This window comes from Trachurus trachurus (assembly GCF_905171665.1).
Source record: "Trachurus trachurus genome assembly, chromosome: 21".
NCBI classification, from domain to species: domain Eukaryota; kingdom Metazoa; phylum Chordata; class Actinopteri; order Carangiformes; family Carangidae; genus Trachurus; species Trachurus trachurus.
In genome coordinates this window covers 6,206,132-6,224,971 of record NC_139899.1, presented here as the reverse complement: position 1 = coordinate 6,224,971, position 18,840 = coordinate 6,206,132, and the positions used below count along the sequence as shown (strand labels likewise).

Here is an 18,840-nt window from a genome sequence, read left to right as displayed (position 1 = left end):
ACTGTATGGTCTGAACGTGCGGGTCCACAAGTGCGGGGGTCTGACTGAGCAGGTCTCCGGGTCTGCAGCCATACTATTGGCCCCGGGAGATTCTCATTCTGCTCGGGGCCCCATGAAGGCCCCTCCCTTCTTCCTCATAGGCCATTCCCTAACGGGGTTCCCACCGAGGAGCCCCGCCCCGCTGCCGGCCGGGGAGGAGCCGCTGGTGTGGACCCACAACATCCCTGATGAGGATCCACACAGCGCTGCCGGACTCTCTGAGACTAGTTTCCAAGAAGCGGAGTTGCAGGACTGGATCTGGTTGAGGACGTTGCGGGTCTTGTCCGCGGTCAGGATGGACTCAGACAGTCCGCTCCACTGTAAGATCGTGGTTGTTGGAGACAGTGAGTGCGGGAAGAGCGCTCTGTTGAACGTGTTTGCCAAAGACAGCTTCCCTGAGGTAAGAGGTCCCGGTGCTGATCCTGGTCCCTGTCCCCTGTTCCTTACGTCCACGGACGTCCTCTCATTGTCCCGTGTCCTCCGCAGTGCTACGTGCCCACGGTGTTTGAGAATTACACGGCCAGCTTCGACCTGGACCTGCAGAGGGTGGACCTCCGGCTCTGGGACACCTCAGGTGAGCGCGCGACCCCGCAATGAATGAAGGGTGCTTTACTTTACTTTTACTTTACTACTGTAAATCACCATGGAATCTGATGCACAAATCAATACCCATCAAGACCAATAATCAATATTTACCAATCAGATCCCTGGAAAAGTGGGAAAATAATTTATAAAGAAGTGATCAATACAAAGATCACTAGGTATTGCTAAATCCTATCTATCTATCTATCTATCTATCTATCTATCTATCTATCTATCTATCTATCTATCTATCTATCTATCTATCTATCTATCTATCTAGGCCTATCTGTTATTTAAAATATAATGTATTTATATTTATTTATGAATAGAATATTAGAATAGAATAGAATATCCTTTATTGTCATCATACAATGCATGACGAAATTTGCTGCAACCCATGGACGGCGCAATATGTTAATTCAATACATTAATTAATTGCCAGTAAATTATTATTTTCACAGTGATTTATGTCTGTTATTAATGTCCTGGAGAAATATACCACTCTGGGCTGGCATAGTGCTGCGTTCAGGGACCAGCCAACAAGGAGACACATTAGCAGGTTTATGGTGCTGTTATCCTGTTGTATATCACCAGCTCAGACAGACCCTGACCCAACACAGACCCAGGTCTAGGCTGCTGTTGCTGATGATCTGGAGCACAGTTTATTTCAGGTTGACTGTGTCAGGTGTTTTATAGCCACTAGTCCTGAACCCTGGGACCTGGTCTTGGTTAGCCCCCAGGCTGTGACCCTAGTGAAGAAGATGAAGCCTGTAGTAACCTGAGACTCATGTGTAGCTACACAGCAGAGATGGTCCTGTCTGTGCCTCAAAGCAGAGCTGATCCTGGTCTCAGTCCTTTGCTGATCCTAATTCAGTGTGGAGTGAAGGAAAGTAAAGGAAAAGGATCTGGACACTGAACCTGACAGCTCCCAGATGTTTTAACAACCATCCTCATTAGATCCTGCTGAAGGAGCTTCTCTCCATATTTACATACTCTTAAATCTTACACATTTTGATGTGATAGCCTGGAGGAAACATGCCTCTCTGTTGAATTTGTTTGGACCAGACAAACACTGTTAGGGCCAAGCCTTAACCTCTGAGGCTGAGAAATGAAGCCAACACTGACGTACCAAGAACAGCACTTCCTGCACCGACCACAACAGGCTGGACTTTACAGCCTGATACCAGAAACTGTCTTAGTCTTTACATTGAATTTCCTAAGTGGATTTTTTACACAAGTTACAATTGTATTTTTTAGCCTGTTTAGCTGTACTGTTCTGCAGTGGTTGGCTGGCTGAGTGTATGCTGCCACCAGCTGGCATGGCTTTACATGCGCCCCCCTTTTTTTTTTTTGCATTAGCTTTAGGGTTTAGGGTGGGGTAAGGAGATGGTGGATGCTTCAGACCTGATGGTGACATAACAGAGGCTACGTCCTTCTGTATCTCCAGCCTGTGATATGGCAGTTGGTGTAGATGCTACACCTGAGTGTCAGGAGCATCTGTAGAACCAGACTTCATCCACAGCACACAATCAGTGATGATGCTCCAGAGTGGCAGCATCTGAAATCTGGTGAACTGGCCCTTTAAAGGCAAGGCAAGGCAAGGCAAGGCAAGGCATCTTTATTTATATAGCGCATTTCATACCAAGGCAACTCAATGTGCTTTACATAAAGACAAAACATAAAAAAAAGAAAAAAGAACAGCATAAAACAGCATAGAAATAAAAAATGCCGAGTTAAAAGAAGGAGAAAAACGTAAAATTAAAGAAAATAGATACATTTTAAAATTCTTAAAAAGAGCTCAACTATAAGCACATGACAAGAGAAATGTGTTTAACCTGAAACAGTTGGGGCTGATCTCAGTTCTGCTGGTAGTTTGTTCCAGTTGTGTGCAGCATCACAGCTAAATGCTGCTTCACCGTGTCTAGTTTGAACTCTGTGCTCCATTATCTTAAAGGTTAACACAAGTTTGACTTTTCTTATTTAAAAAGTAGTTTGGCATCCAGCTGCAGAACAGGGGGGGGGGGGGGGGGCTGCTGGGAGTTGGGGGAGGGGTGCTCATGCCTTCACACTTTCAGCTGGTCTACAGTTGGGGACTTGGTGTATTTCTCAGAAAACATGTGATTTGACTGAGCTGATGTTCCTTTGTTATGTTCTCTTACGAGAAGCAGCAGTGTGTGTGTGTGTGTGTGTGTGTGTGTGTGTGTGTGTGTGTTGGGGGAGTGGGCTGCTGGGAACATTTCATATGTCGGCTGCAGTGAAATCTGACTCTGAGTTTCTATCTAGCGCTGGTAGACATTCCAGACAGACGGCGTCACCGTCTTTCTGTGGAACTCTGTGCTGTTGGATAAATCACCCCTGCTCCACCACAGGCAGCCCCTCCCTCACTTAATCCAGGGTGTTCAGATGACACACTCCCAACTTTGTGTTTCCCCTCTCTACTCTAAAGACTGAAGGTGGACTGCAGATCTGAATCCCCCTCCTGTTGCTCTTGGCTCTGACACTCTGATAATACATTGATGAAAAGCTTCAGCAGAGATGGAGATGTGTTTCTTTCTCTGAGACACAGGGATGTTAACTGTGCTCTCCAACCACAGAACACAGGGCAGTTAGCTCACTGACATACCTGCTGTACATCACATCAGTGGAGATCTCCTGTATCCTGCCGTGAAAGCCAAGCTTCTTGAGATTCCTGGTCTGTTTTTAGGCTGAAAGGTTCCCATGGAAAACTTCATACCTCAGCAGGGCCGTCTCCAGGGCCCCGCTTTGTTTGTTTAACATCAGAAACCTGCCCCACCACATCTCTGTTTACATGTGCACATGGAAAAATGTGCGGGGACTCTAGAGGACTCTGAGGTTGTGTGTTGTGCGAATCAGAACAGAGAGATTCAGGGCCAGATGTGTAAAACTGGCTTTTTGTGTTGCACAAAACTAGAAATGTAGAAGAATGAAGACGTGATGCGTTCACATGTGTTTTCACTTCACTGTAAGTTTGGATAACTGTGTGTTCACACATTCGAGGGAATATGCGGGGTGGCACATTCTGGTTATACATACTGTAGGTCTACTATCAAACTGCTCATTTGGTTTAATCATTTCAACTGCCATAATCAAACCCTCTGACCATTAGGATGTTGACCGAGTTAACTGACAATAACTGACCACACACAATGAAGCAGCAGGTTCAGATACTGGATGATGGAGAAAACCAAGCTCAGTAACTAATGAGACATGAGACTGAACAGAGCAGCTCAATGTTTGGTAAAAACTTGACACAACTTCCAGTACAAGTGGACTACAGACTGTATATAAGATTTATTTAGTTTAATACATTTGTTTCACTCACCTGTAGGTCTGTATCGTCATGTGATGATGATGGCAAGGCAATTTTATTTGTATAGCCAATTTATACAAACAGTTTGTCTCAAAGGTCAAAACACTTTTAACAGGGAAAACCAGGAGAAACCTCAGGGTGAGCAACAGAGGAGGGATCCCTCACCCGGGACGGACAGACGTGCAATAGATGTTGTTACAGACAAGAAAACAGTTTACAACAGAGAATGTGGGAAACATGGAAATTATTAACAAGAATGAAGGCAGCTTCCATTGGGAGGAAGAGCAGGGGGAGCAGGCAATGTTTAATGGGAGTAGGCTACTGGATGGCAGGTTGGTTTAACAGCAGGGGAAAAGGGGTGGTAGGGGGGGCGATGCAGGCGGCGGTTGGTGGAGAGAGATGGAGCTCCGGTGGATCTGTGGAAACACAGAGAGAGTGCGAGACACCAAGGCCAAACTACAAAGTGCAACAGATAAAGATAATGACAGTTGAGGAGAGGAGGGGAGAAGAGAGGAGAGGAGAGGAGAGGAGAGGAGAGGAGAGGAGAGGAGAGGAGAGGAGAGGAGAGGAGAGGAGAGGAGAGGAGAGGAGAGGAGAGGAGAGGGCTCCATGTAACCTGATGTGTCCCCCAGCAGTCTAAGCCTATGGCAGCGTATGGCAGTATATCACAGCGTATGATGTTGACTAGTTGTGCCATTCACTCTTACACATGTTGCTCCTGTTGTTGACCACTAGATGTCACTGTGACATCACTTCTCTCTCTTTGAGTCATCCCAGTGTTTCAAACATAGACTGTAAAAACTCTGCCATCTCTCTCTCTCTCTCTCTCTCTCTCTGTCTGTGTTACAGATGATCAGGAGTAACTGTATTTCTGACATATTGTCATATGCTGTATATTATGACACGAGTGCCTTTACTTAGTAAGTAAAAGCTCTTGTTAACTGCCCTGGTGGGAAAAAACCCCTCCATTATAAGGAAATAAAATTGATGAGTAATGTTGCTGACTCTGATCTGGGCCCGTTCACAAACTATTTTACCACTGATGCCAGTGTCACCTGCTATATATCACAGTAATTACTATGAGGAAACATGTTTACTGACCTGCAGATGTCTCATTGAAGGTTCTCCCTACTACGACAACGTGCGTCCCCTCTCCTACCCTGATGCTGACGCTGTCCTCATCTGCTTTGACATCAGCAGACCAGACACTCTGGACAACGTCCTCAAAAAGGTGAGTGTGAGGAGGATTCTCCTGTGTGGATTTCCTCTTCCTCACTGCCCTCAGATGCTGGTTCTCCACAGGTTTTGGCTGAGCCTGCAAAATGATAGAGGATTCCTGGCAGTGTTGATCACACTGACCTGCTGTCACCAGCTGTCCTCATTGCTGGTTGGTCTCTTCTTTAGGACTTGTCTTATACAGTACTTCCAGCTCTAAATCAGTTGGCAATCCTCCTTTACCTGGTGAACTGCTCAAACATTCTTTATCCCACTGTTCACACTGATCTGTGACCTGTTGCTCTCCAAGCTGATTCTCCCACATCATCTTTATTTATTTATCAGGTACAAACATTTAGAAGTGGTAAAGGGGGAGTCTTTTAGTAGTCATCATTTATTTTTGAGTTACAATAAGGTTTCTCTTGTGAATTACAAATATTAGTAAGTCATTAGGAAGATTCATTAGGAATCATTAACTTGATCTTGCCAAATATTGAGCCTGCATCAGTGCATACAAACTGCAATGACTTGTTTATTATTGTTTATTTATGATTAATGAGGTGTTAATGAATAATTATAAATGTTCGATATAAACCTTACTTAATATAATTATGATAAAAAGTAAGTAAATTGCATTTATTTGTTGCTTTCAAACCAGGTTATAGGGTGTGAATGGAAACAGAAGACTAATATACAGTGAAAAAAACTGTATGAGCTACACTATCCACAGTACAGGATAAAGGTCATATAGCACAACAGTCTCGTAAAAAGGTTGGCTGAGTCAGTGTTTTTATAATTAAGGGACAATGATTCCAGACAGAAGGATTCACAGGGTAATTATAGGTATGTAATTATAGGTAATTAAAAGAGTTTGGTGCTTTATGGGCAACCAGTATACACAATATGACAAAATACATAATCTGTTTGTTAAAGACAAGCAGTTTATTTATCCGTTTAACTGTGCCTTCCAGCACTGTTTCATCTTCTCAGAAATGGCCTCAAGGCCAGAGGTGACAGCTTGTGTTTATCAGTGTGAGGTTGGAGGGACCAATGTGACATCTAGTCCTTGTTAGGTAGGGATGACTGGGGTTACAAGAATGGGAGGAAGTAAACAATGATAAGAAATGCACCCAAGTACAATAACTAAGAGATCAATGGTAGCGCAGGGAGAAAAGAACAGGGTTTTTTTTGTTCAGAATATACATTTTTTTCAGAGTTGTTCTATAAAAAGAAGAAGAGAGTTAATTCCACTAGATCTCCAGAGTTTCTAATGCCCCCTGCCATGAGTGTGATTCTGGTTAAATGATGTGTATCATGTGCTGCTCTTTGTTCCCTCCATTCAGTGGAGAACAGAGGTCCAGGAGTTCTGTCCCAACACCAAAATGCTGCTGGTGGGCTGTAAGTCAGACCTGCGCACAGAGCTCTTCACCAGATCCCACAGCAGACTCACTCCAGTCTCCTATGATCAGGTGGGTCATGATCACAGCAGTCTGATTCTACTGAACCTGCTTCCTAACATGTTCATAAAAACATAACAGAACCCATAAAGATCAGCATTGTCCAGGAACAATTTGTTGCTGTAACACCCCACCCCCCAGACTATTCACTTAAAAATCAGAACAGATCTGACCTGTTAAAGCTTCTTTTCCCAGGGCTCCAATACGGCCAAACAGCTGAGCGCCCCCTACCTGGAGTGTTCCTCCCTGCAGTCTGAGAACAGCGTGAGAGACATCTTTCATGTGGCTACGCTGGCCTGCATCAACAAAAACAGCAAGAACATGAAGAGGAGGAAGTCGTCCAGAGCCACCAACAGGGCGTCTCACAGCGGCAGAGACATGTCCACAGGAGTAATGGGTCACTATCAGCAGACAAAAGACAAGAGCTGTGCTGTCATGTAAAACACTCCTCAGGGGACAGTCCTGGAGTGGACCGTCTGACCTTAGGTCCTGACCTCATCTCAACATGGAGCAGGAGTGATGACTGACTGGCTGCCCAGCAGGCTGCACGGAAACACTGGACTGGCAGAACACAGTCATTCCCAGTACAGAATACTCACCCCCAGGACAGACCACCATGAGTCCCAGGACAGACCACAATGACTCCTAGGGCAGACTACCATGGCTCCTAGGACAGACCACCATGACTCTTAGGATAGACTACCATGGCTTCTAGGACAGACTACCATGACTCTTAAAACAGACCGCCATGACTCTTAGGAAAGACTACCATGAGTCCTAGGACAGACTACCGTGACTCTTAGGACAGACCGCCATGACTCTTAGGACAGACTACCATGAGTCCTAGGACAGACTACCGTGACTCTTAGGACAGACCGCCATGACTCTTAGGACAGACTACCATAACTCTTAGGACAGACTACCATGAGTCCTACGACAGACTACCATGACTCTTAGGACAGACCGCCATGACTCTTAGGAAAGACTACCGTGACTCTTAGGACAGACCGCCATGACCCCTAGGACAGACTACATGACTCTTAGGACAGACTACCGTGACTCTTAGGACAGACCGCCATGACTCTTAGGAAAGACTACCGTGACTCTTAGGACAGACCGCCATGACTCTTAGGACAGACTACCATGAGTCCTGCGACAGACTACCATGACTCTTAGGACAGACTACAATGAGTCCTACGACAGACTACCATGACTCTAAGGACAGACCGCCATGACTCTTAGGAAAGACTACCGTGACTCTTAGGACAGACCGCCATGACTCTTAGGACAGACTACCGTGACTCTTAGGACAGACCGCCATGACTCTTAGGAAAGACTACCATGAGTCCTAGGACAAACTACCATGACTCCTAGGACAGACTACCATGAGTCCTAGGACAGACTACCATGACTCTTAGGACAGACCACCGTGACTCCTAGGACAGACTACCATGACCCCTAGGACAGACTACATGACTCTTAGGACAGACTACCATGAGTCCTAGGACAGACTACCATGAGTCCCAGGATAGACCACAATGACTCCTAGGGCAGACCACCATGGCTTCTAGGACAGACTACCATGACTCTTAGGACAGACTACCGTGACTCTTAGGAAAGACCGCCATAACTCTTAGGACAGACTACCATGGCTTCTAGGACAGACTACCATGACTCCTAGGACAGACCACCATGATTCTTAGGACAGACCACCATGACTCTTAGGACAGACTACCATAACTCCTAGGACAGACCACCATGACTCTTAGGACAGACCGCCATGACTCTTAGGAAAGACTACCATGAGTCCTAGGACAAACTACCATGACTCCTAGGACAGACTACCATGAGTCCTAGGACAGACTACCATGACTCTTAGGACAGACCACCGTGACTCCTAGGACAGACTACCATGACTCCTAGGACAGACTACATGACTCTTAGGACAGACTACCATGAGTCCTAGGACAGACTACCATGAGTCCCAGGACAGACCACAATGACTCCTAGGGCAGACCACCATGGCTTCTAGGACAGACTACCATGACTCTTAGGACAGACTACCGTGACTCTTAGGAAAGACCGCCATAACTCTTAGGACAGACTACCATGGCTTCTAGGACAGACTACCATGACTCCTAGGACAGACTACCGTGACACCTAGGACAGACTACCATGATTCTTAGGACAGACCACCATGACTCTTAGGACAGACCACCATGACTCCTAGGACAGACTACCATGAGTCCTACGACAGACTACCGTGACTCCTAGGACAGACTTCCATGAGTCCTAGTGTAACAGATGTTGTTGGTTCGGACTTGCTCTAGGTGAGGATCGAACCCGCAGGCGACGATGCTAACCGTTTCGCCAAGAGGTTGACAATCGCTTGGCAAATTGGTTAGCAAGTCTTTTATGGGTGAGTGAGTTTACTTCCAGTACCGCTACCGCCACAACCTGTCACTTCTCCTTACTGGTACCTCGTGACTGTAGCACACCCGCGGACCTCCGTTACACTAGGACAAAATACCATGATTCTTAGGACAGACCACCATGAGTCCCAGACTACCAGGACTTCCAGTACAGAATACAGTGACTCTGCTGCTCCAACTATTAACTTTCCATTCCTGCCCCATATTAATAAATGTTGTCATGATATAGTCTGACCCCAGTGATGTGACCTCCATGACCTGACCTCGGTACAGTTCACCTCCAGATGTTTTTTATGATCCAGATGACCGACCATACAGACGGGGGTTGCTCATTTCCTCAGGACCTTTGAATGGGCCAGTCTGGAGATGTGTGGCCTGCTCCAGAGGACACTTTCACTGGCACTGGTTCCACTGTGAAAATGAACAGGAGTGTGGACTGTTGAGCTTCATAATCTGAAGCTTGATTTTGTACCTTGTGTATATGTATTTTTGTAATATGGCTGAGAGCCAAACATTTTATTCTGTGAGCAGCAGAGCTTTCTTTAGTGTGACTGGATATTAAAGGTTTGCATGCAGATAATTTCCAGGTCACTTTTTGTCCTCCTTGTGATCCTGGAATAAACCCAAGTGATGCAAATCTAACTACTTTGATGAAAACAGCCTGAGAACCTCAGCACTGACCTGCAACTGCAGTTGCAATTGATTCTCTGTTGTTTTCCTGCAGAATTACCAATGGTTCAGCTCTTTGGCAGATTTATATTTAGCTGGAGGAAATTAGATTTGTAGCCTTATTTTCACCAGGAGAGACAAGGTTTGGCCTGATGTTATATGTTATACTGTGTTATAATATTTTCCTCCTTAAGTCTTAATTGGAGGATACTGATGAAACCTATTGTCGGTGCAGGTCTTCATGAGTTTTGAGTCTCCATTTGAGATGATGTAAGGTACGTGTTCCTTCTATCTAGGAGGTCACTCATATAGGCTGACCACCTGGCCCTTATAATCAGAATCCTTTATTTGAAAATATGTATTTTCATTTTTGTAAACCATATCCTTACAATGCTGTGAATAATGTAATGCTGAGTAAAACCCAACCTACAACTGAACTGGAGAAGTTTATCAATGAGCATTAGACTGATGACCTGCGCTCTGTGAGAACATACCAAATGAACACTATGCCCTCTACAGGTAAATACAGTAAAGAACCCTCTTAGCTCACCTGGCAGAAGTGCACACTGTAAAGGCTGGATGGTCCTGTGCTGCATTTCATCCTCTCTGTCTGACTGGACGGACAGACAGAGCAGTAGCAAAGACAGTATAGAGTATCTTTAGCAGTACTACATGTCCAAGCAGCAACAGAGCAGACCACAGTGTGAGGAGAACTGTCCAGTTCCTTTTACCCCGGATGTAGCCGCTGCAGCCTGTGTCATAGTCTACTGGCCTGCATATTGTACAACACTGATGTATGTAATAAGACAGCAACCAGCAGATTATCCACGCCCAAATCCCATCATGCTCTGATGGTTATGGTAATAGTTACTCATAAACGACTGATAGCCTAAACTACAGCCTTTACATGTAAAGAAAAACAAATTCTAGTTGAGAAAAAAGCATCAAATTATATAATTTTTTTCTACTTTAATTTGGTGACGGCTGCAGGTTGATCCATGCATATTAATCTCAGTGTCCAACCAGAGTTACAGCAGGGCTGGTTGTGGCTAATTCTAAATCAACATTAAGCAACATATTTTGTTAGCCATGCTTTGCTATTTCACCCACAGTCTGAGCCATTAACAACACAACACCTGTGATTCATATCTTTTAATGAGTACAATATATAGGAGGATGTGAAGACAATGATCAAACTAAATCATCTGACTGCAAGACAGGAAACAGAAGCTTCTTTTCACTTGGCCCAGTCCTCACATCTGTCCATAGGCTGCTATGGACAGATGTGAAGACTCAGCTCACACGTGGCTCCTGATATCATTCATCATTTTTCTCCATCTCCTCACAGAAGACAGCCAGCTCATTCTTTCCCCCAGAGAGGTACTTAATGCTGTCTATCTCACCGCCGCAGTTACTGGGCTTCTGGAAGTGGATCTCCAGGTAGTCCTGCAGGTCCTCTTCATCTGACATGTCCTTGATGTCATCGAGGAGGATGGTTCGCTTTGGGGAGCCACAGAAGGTCTGAAAGAGCACCAGAGATCAGAGCATCAGCTTCCTCACAGTCCTGCTCACAAACTATTATAGTAGTCTGCCATGAAAATAATAGGGAGAGAGGAGTTTCAGTCCCTCCAAAAGATCTATGAGCAAGCAGTGCTAATCTTTTAGCACCGATCTCAGCTCAGCAGCCGGGGGACGGTGACTGATCTTAGACCTGTATCTTACCTGAAACTTGCGCAGTTGGTGTCTGTAAACGGGTCCAACATGTGCGTTGACCTGAGCATCTAGATCCACAGTGTACTTCTCTCTCAGGGCCAGGCTCTCTGCAACTACAACCACACAGGCATGGCATCATCAGCTAAACACTGCTGTGGAGTAACAACAGCTCTGTGAGGCTACTGGCACTTGTCAGACAAGACATGTTAGCTGGTAAACAGACTGAGTCCAGGTCAGCTACACTCTGATCCCAACAAACCCACAGTTCTTAAAGACACGTACCTCAACAAACACCACCATCACTTCTTCTATATGTATACTGACTAGGGATGTCATGATTACTTGTTTTCACAATTAATTGCGGTATTCAATTCCACAATTAATTAATCGTTAACATTTCTCAATACCGTCACAGATCATGTTGGAACCACATCAGCAGATCAGGTACACAAGGATCAACGTCACATTGAATTGGTAGGTATTTAAATGTTAGCGTGTCATTTATAAAAAGAAAAAAAAGAAAAAAAAATTAAGATTAACTTAGACATTCAGTATAGATGACATTTCCCTGGGCGATTAACAATTGGCCCTATATTAATAGATACTTAAAATATTTTGTGTATATGATTGGAAATGTAAATATATTTTGATTATAATTGATTTTTACACCTTCATAGTGTTGTGAAATTAAATGAATTAATGCATAATAACTGTGACAATGGTAATACCGTGATTATTTCTCTGACAATAATTGTACCAAGAAAATCCATAATCGTGACATCCATAATACTGACTGACTCAAACAGGCTAATTTCAGTGAGAGCTTCATGTCTATATTAGCATGTGTTCTGCTTCTCCAACTCTGAAGAACTGGTGCTGGTCCGGTCCTTATGTTGCTCATAGATCAATCTAATATTAGTCAGACTGTTTTAAAATAAAATAAAATAAAGACTGACTCATTTAAAAATAAAAACACATTAAGTCCAGGCTGACTCAGGCCACAGTTACTGAGAACTTCAGACCCTTCCTTCCTCCAGCCCTCTCATATACTCTACCTTATCTCTGTTATTCTCCAGCCTTGTCCTGCTTCATTGTTTCTATATTTACTCTTCTTCACTGTTGTGTCTGTGATGATTTAATCAGAACTGAACATTTGGAGCAGACCACTCTGTCAACTAGTTGGACCTGACCTGCAGAGGAGTCAGTGATTTGGATGATGATCTAACGAGACAACATCTGAGCTCTCCCTGACCTCCACCTGTCTGGAGTTCCAGGACCATGATCAGTCCAGGATCTCTGTGTGATGAGCAGCTGTATGTGTAAAATCCCACGGTCTCAGAGAGATGTACCTCCAGGGTGCAGGAATGTGACCTGTCCTGTCCCGGTGTTCTCATTGTACTCCACTCTCTCTACCTCTCCTCCTCCTCTGCTGGGCCTGGAGAAGCTCATCTCCAGCCGGTCCTTCATTCTCTCCACTGGCATGGAAGGGGGGACGTGGGAAAACTTAATGTCCTTTCTGGAAACATCCAGGTGCACCTGTAATGATGAAGCATCAGGCCCAAGGCAAACATTTAAACCCCCAGTACCTTCTCCTTGACAAATGCCACTGCTGATGGAGATGGTGCTTTAAGGCCGCTGGAAATGTGGGAACACACTAGTATTGTAGTACACAAAGGCCGGTCTTTAGACCACATTTTCAAGGTCTTGGTCTTGTCTCAGAATCGACTACAGTTTTACTTGATCTTGTCTCTGTCTCAGTGGAGGTCGACTCAGGATTTTTATCTCAAGACTAGGGATGTCACGATTATAGATTTTCTATGTATTAATATAGGACCAATTATTAATCCCCCATACCATGGGAAATGTTTCAAATCTATACCAAATGTTTAAGTTTTTTTTTTTTATTACAAATGAAATGCTTACATTTAAATTCCTACCAATTCAGTGTTATGTACATAGGTACTACATACGTACATACATGTAAATTTACCTGTATCTGTGCATTTACCTTTACTTTGCCGACACATATCTTTTTTGGAAAGTGACGGTATTTAGGAATATTTACGATTAATTAATTGTGGAGTCTAATACCACGATTAATTGTGAAAACAAGTAATCATGACATCCCTACACAAGACCAATCAAGACCACGGCTGCAGTGACATCTTTTTTATAACCACAAATGTCTCTCTGTCACTCGCTCACTTTGGTTTATGTGATGCAATTCAATAACTTGAAGATAATTCAAATAGTTGTAGATAGTGTAACCATCTGAACAACTTGCTGTCACCAGTGTGAACAGTGGGAGGAGACTTCAGCAGGTTCTGTGCTGTGTTATTCTGTTCAATCCAAACTTTGTTTACCTTAAATATGGAATAGTTTTGATATAAAACTAAAATCTCCAGGGCTTGTAGGTTACTGGATTCTGATTTATTCATCACAGAGAAGACCACTGTGAATAAGACATCAACAGGTCTCTTCTCTTCTTCTATTTTTGCTAAGAGCTGTGTGAAGAATGTATAAAACATCCTGTAGGTGCAAGGCCGAATGTCTAGAGTGTACCTGTGACACATGAGACATTGTATGTGTCGTGTGTGTGTAGAACAACTACCTCAAACTTGACGACAGGATCCATTTTTATTTTTTTTGGTTTCACTCCCAGAGTCTTCTTGTCGCCGTCACAGGAAACAGAGCACTTGGCGATCTTCAGGATCTGCGAGGCCACTGGAGAACAAGAGCATGACAGAGAAGGTGACAGTGACATTTAATATGTCAGTGTCACTGGTAATGAACTGATGAAAGTCACTGTGGGTCTGTTCCTCTTCTACTCGTCTCTTATCTCATGTGTCCACAGCAGCAGCGCTCCCTGCTGGCTCAACCTCATCTACACAAACTGCTTCACCTGACACATGTTTATGTCCCTCTTCATCACTGTGCTGCTGTTTCCAGAATAATGGTAATTATCTAAAAGTTGGCTTTGGGGCAACTGTTCTTCTATGTCTTGAAGGATGTGGTGAACTCCTGCTGTTTGAGCATCAACACATACTGAAGCTGGACAGATGTGAGTCTCTGTACCACATCAGTGACAGGGACAAAGTCTCTGGACCTGGATGATGCTGTCCCTCCTCTTTGTGTGTGGACTCCTCAGTCCGCACACATACCTGACACACAGACTGAGTACTACACTAAAAAGCTGCATCAAGATAAGGTGGAAATGGATAACAAAAAGTGGGAAAAACTTAGTAAATGTATATTAAAGCAGAAGTAAGCGATCCGGTCGTTTTGGCTAATGCTGCGTTCCAGGCAGGCTTTTGAAACCGTAAATTACAGCTTCAAGTCACAACTTACGACTTTGTAGCGTTCCAGGCAACCCACTTAATTTGCATTAAATTAATTAATGCAGTCATCACAAGCATCCTGGACCCAGCACTTCTTCTTCTCTTAACTTCTTAACTTTTAACCCTCTACACGCATCTCTTATTCATATATTTATTTATTTTTATTCTGTGTTTTAATACACTATGTGTTTTTATGTCTTCATGTATTTTTACTCAGTGTTTGTGATCTGTGTTGTTGTCTGTATTGTCTTGCTGCTGCTCTGTGACATTTTTTTTTTTTTTTTTTTTTAACTTTTCTGGTGCTGTTTTATTATGTTGTCAAGTTTGTTCTGCCCTTTGTTTTCTGTTTGTCTGTTTTGGTCAGTGTATTGTCAGTTTATACATTGTGTATGCTATTGCCTGTTTCCATTAAAGAAAAAGAAAAAGAAAAAGAAAAAAAAAGAAGCTGCATCACTGTCACACAACAAATCAGTGCTTTTATAGGGTGGTTCCTCCAACCAGGTCTTATTAAAAACCACATCCTCACATGAGGGTGCTCTCTACTGTGTCCTTGTTGATAAAAAACACATTCAGCCTAAATCCCTGTGTCTAGATATCGCTCTTTTAACATGATCTGACACACAAACCCAAACATTTGCGATCAGAAGTGTCAATATCTCAGGTCAGAGCTGCACACGACCCAAGTTCAATTTCAGCCTGTCCCCAAGGCACTGACGGACAACAGCCAGCAGTCAGTTAAAGAGCTGGAAGCAGCTGACACTTGGCTGAATGCAGGTCAGCTGCTCTCATCAGTTTCAGTATGAGTCAGACTTATCTTGCTTTCATAAACATGTGTAATGTGACCCAGCCGGTTGGTCCTAACACGCCCTCTGAGCCCTTCACTTAGCTGAACTAACACTTCACTCTCCTGTCTGGTTACAGTCTCTGACTCAGTGATGCAGGCGAGTGTACCTTTCTCCTCCTCAAAGGTGATGAGTGCCTGTCCTCCCTTCAGGGACACAGTGGAGCGCTGGCTGATGGTGAACACTCCTCTGATTGGCAGACTGTCGTCATCGGCCTCCTCTCTGTCCTGAGCGCTGAACCTCACCTCTGTGTCTGGAATCTGGGCGGAGATCTAGACAGCAGGATGTTGCCATTATTGTTCAGAGACGTGTCAAATTATCAAGATTTATTGTGTGAAAAGCTCCTGCACAGTCCTGCGACGCCTCACCTTGAATTTCTGCTTCAGCTTGGTGGACTCAGCCCTCGTAGCCTCCAGCTCGGCCTGACACCTCTTCAGTTTGTCCAGCAAATCCTGTTTGCGTTTGGCAAACTTCTCCACTTCATCCTGAGTGAGACAAAGTAGAGATGAGTGCCCGTCTCATTTCTCCTGCAGATGTTTCAGACTTGAAGGTAAACCTACCTGCACTGCGCTCAGGTTCTGCTTGAAGTCCCTCTGACAGCCTTCTAGCTTTGTCAGCCAATCTTTCATCTGCTTCTTGGCCTCATCCTTGGCTTCATCTCCCTCCAGTTTGTCCACAGTGAGCCCGGATTTCGTATCATCAGCTTTCTCAACTTTAGTCTTAAGACATAGATGGTAAATGGACTTGCATTTACTGTATATACTCCAGCACTTTTCCAGTTTCACAAAGCTACGGTACATGCAAAAAAGAAGTGTCCTACATGTCCCACCTGTCCCATTCAAGACTTTTCTCAAACATTAATTCAAACCAGATCTACAGTATGATCACACATCTCAGTAAGCAGCATACATCTGTCTTTTTTTTGTCTCTATCTATTTGTGTTTGTGTGTGTTTTTTTTTTTTTAGAATCTAGCATGTTGACATTTCATACTGATGTTCATCAACATGATGACCCCCATTAAATAAACTAATAAACAAAACAACAAATACAACAGGAGGAGTCCATTTCCTGACTATGACAGACAACATTTAGCACAAGGTCAGGTTTACAGGCGGGGTGCAGTGGGATGGGTTGATGGTTAGGCTCCTCTGCCGTGTCTACAACACCATCCTGGACAACGTCCCCCAACCCCTGCAGTGTGCTGGTCACCATGATGCACCACAGACTGTCACAGCTTGTCCCTCAATATAAACTGGGCCAGGAATTTAGTTCACTCCTGTCAGCATACAGTTATCATCACCCAAAATTCAAATTCCACTCATTATCTACTCACCCTCATGTCAACTAAGAGCTGTGAGAATTGGGGGGTCCGTGCAGCAGTATTTGTCCATATAATGGTTGTCAATGGATACCAACTTTCTTCGTCCAAAAAGACACACCAAAAAACATCCAAATACCTCCATGCTGCTCGTCTGTGTTGTCCCTCTTGTATTGAAGCCTTGACATGAGAAATTGTTCCGAAAAAAAGAAAAAAAAGTCTATATTTGTAGTGGAAGCTCCCAGTGTCTCGGTTCACTGCTCTTCCTGTGTCAGTGCAAATCTCGCGTGCTTTGCACTGACCGGCGGAACAATTTCTCACGTCGGGGCTTCAATACAAGAGGGACATTACAGACAAGCACTATGGAGGTATTTGGATGGTTTTTGGTGTGTCTTTTTGGACGAAGAAAGTTGGTATCCATTGACAACCATTATATGGACAAATACTGCTATGCGGACCCCCCGGTAACTCAGAGAAGGCACGGAGGACTTCTCACAGCTCTTAGTCAACATGAGGGTGAGTAGATAATGAGTGAAATTTGAATTTTGGGTGAACTATCCCTTTAATATAGGCTACTATGCTATACTTAGTTTGCACTAAAATAAAAACAAATGTAATGTTTGAAAATCACTGACAGCAGGTTAAGTTTAGTGTTTCTTTTAATGTTTATATATCTTCATATATTTATCCATTGTCAGTGAATCACAGTTCAGCTTCCATTCTTGAGGTGCAACTGTGACCTACAATATCCTATTTGATCTAGGGATCAATAAAAATGTTCAAATTCTGACTATTAGGCCTACATTACAGATAATCGCTGCACCTCCATCAACTGCAGCAGTTAGCTATCAGAATAACCTGAGCACTGTTTATCATGCTCAAAACCCCACCCTTTTACATGATATGTCATATAGCCTATGATAATATATCGCTCAAAGGACAAGAGAAGCTCCCTGTAACACTACACTTTAACTTTAGTATCACTGTAACAACATTTTTGTCACTTCTGGTAGGCTACTTTTACTCCAATAGAAGTAGGCTACTTGGTTGTACTTTATTTATCCCTGAGGGGAATTCCGTTTGTAACAGCAGCATACGAGAGAAACAGGACATTCTATGAATTATACAAAAAAATAAAATACAAATAGCCTATACATAAAAAAAATACTTTAACAACTACTGTGCTCTGTCTGCTGGATAGAATAATGAATTAATAGTGCTTGCATGTAGACAAACTTAGATAAAAAAAAACACTTGCACTGTTGTTTTTCATATGTGGGTCAGGAAGTGTTAGTGAGCTGAGAGCAGACTTTTCTCTTACCTTCCACACCTCCAGCTCCTTCTTGGCCTCCTCCAGACCACTGCTCACCTGACAACAACAGACCGGGTCAGTACTGAGTCCAGTTCTCTGAGAACTAAACGGAGCAGTCCCCCAAACACCTAGGCTACTATTAGCCTTTCTTACCTGGTCACCGACGGGAGTGTTGTCGGACATGTCAGCCATGACCTCACTGACGAAAACAAGATTTGGTTATTAAAGTGCGTCGAATAAAGACGGTTAAAGGTGTTCATACAGTAAATCCACATACAGTTGATGTGTTAACAGCCTACCTACCTGATCTGCTGCTGTATTCTTCCGTGAGAGAAAAAAGTGAGAACAGCGGGAGCAGAGAACTCGTCGTTTCTGAAGAATCAAAAGTGAAAGTAAAAGCTAATTCAATCGACGCAACGTGTTCACGGCTCTGCTGTATGGAAGACCAAGGCGGACAACACTACACACATCGAAAATCAGAAATCATAGCTTGACATCTAAGTTAACATCAAACTAGCAAATACAAATAAAAATACAGTTATGCAGTAGAGTATTAGGGCCAACCCCCCCCCTAAAAAAGCCGGGCAAAGA

At 43.7% G+C, this 18,840-nt stretch overlaps 2 protein-coding genes across 2 annotated transcripts; one reads left to right on the top strand and one right to left on the bottom strand.

Annotated features, from left to right (window-relative positions):
• Positions 1 to 223: 223 nt before the first annotated feature.
• LOC311004193 (rho-related GTP-binding protein RhoE-like) lies at positions 224 to 7,256 on the top strand. Its single transcript, XM_083996142.1, has 5 exons — positions 224 to 439; positions 526 to 613; positions 5,074 to 5,183; positions 6,511 to 6,636; positions 6,820 to 7,256. The coding sequence occupies exons 1-5, from the start codon at positions 335 to 337 to the stop codon at positions 7,063 to 7,065; spliced, it is 675 nt and encodes a 224-aa protein (XP_083852268.1). The 5' UTR covers positions 224 to 334; the 3' UTR covers positions 7,066 to 7,256.
• Positions 7,257 to 11,014: 3,758 nt separating this feature from the next.
• Positions 11,015 to 18,695, bottom strand: nmi (N-myc (and STAT) interactor). Its single transcript, XM_083996545.1, has 10 exons — positions 18,553 to 18,695; positions 18,403 to 18,448; positions 18,259 to 18,306; positions 16,179 to 16,337; positions 15,987 to 16,103; positions 15,728 to 15,890; positions 14,050 to 14,162; positions 12,788 to 12,974; positions 11,448 to 11,551; positions 11,015 to 11,246 (listed from the first exon to the last, which is right to left on the bottom strand). The coding sequence occupies exons 2-10, from the start codon at positions 18,439 to 18,441 to the stop codon at positions 11,043 to 11,045; spliced, it is 1,134 nt and encodes a 377-aa protein (XP_083852671.1). The 5' UTR covers positions 18,442 to 18,448; positions 18,553 to 18,695; the 3' UTR covers positions 11,015 to 11,042.
• Positions 18,696 to 18,840: the final 145 nt, after the last annotated feature.

Coding starts and splice junctions, on each gene's coding strand:
- LOC311004193 (XM_083996142.1), top strand. CDS start 335: ATGGACTCAGACAGTCCGCTCCACTGTAAGATCGTGGTTGTTGGAGAC. Junction 440..525: donor CCAAAGACAGCTTCCCTGAG/GTAAGAGGTCCC, acceptor TGTCCTCCGCAG/TGCTACGTGCCCACGGTGTT. Junction 614..5,073: donor CCGGCTCTGGGACACCTCAG/GTGAGCGCGCGA, acceptor GTCTCATTGAAG/GTTCTCCCTACTACGACAAC.
- nmi (XM_083996545.1), bottom strand. CDS start 18,441: ATGGCTGACATGTCCGACAACACTCCCGTCGGTGACCAG. Junction 16,338..18,258: donor AGGAGCTGGAGGTGTGGAAG/GTAAGAGAAAAG, acceptor CTATGTCTTAAG/ACTAAAGTTGAGAAAGCTGA. Junction 16,104..16,178: donor AGAACCTGAGCGCAGTGCAG/GTAGGTTTACCT, acceptor TGTCTCACTCAG/GATGAAGTGGAGAAGTTTGC.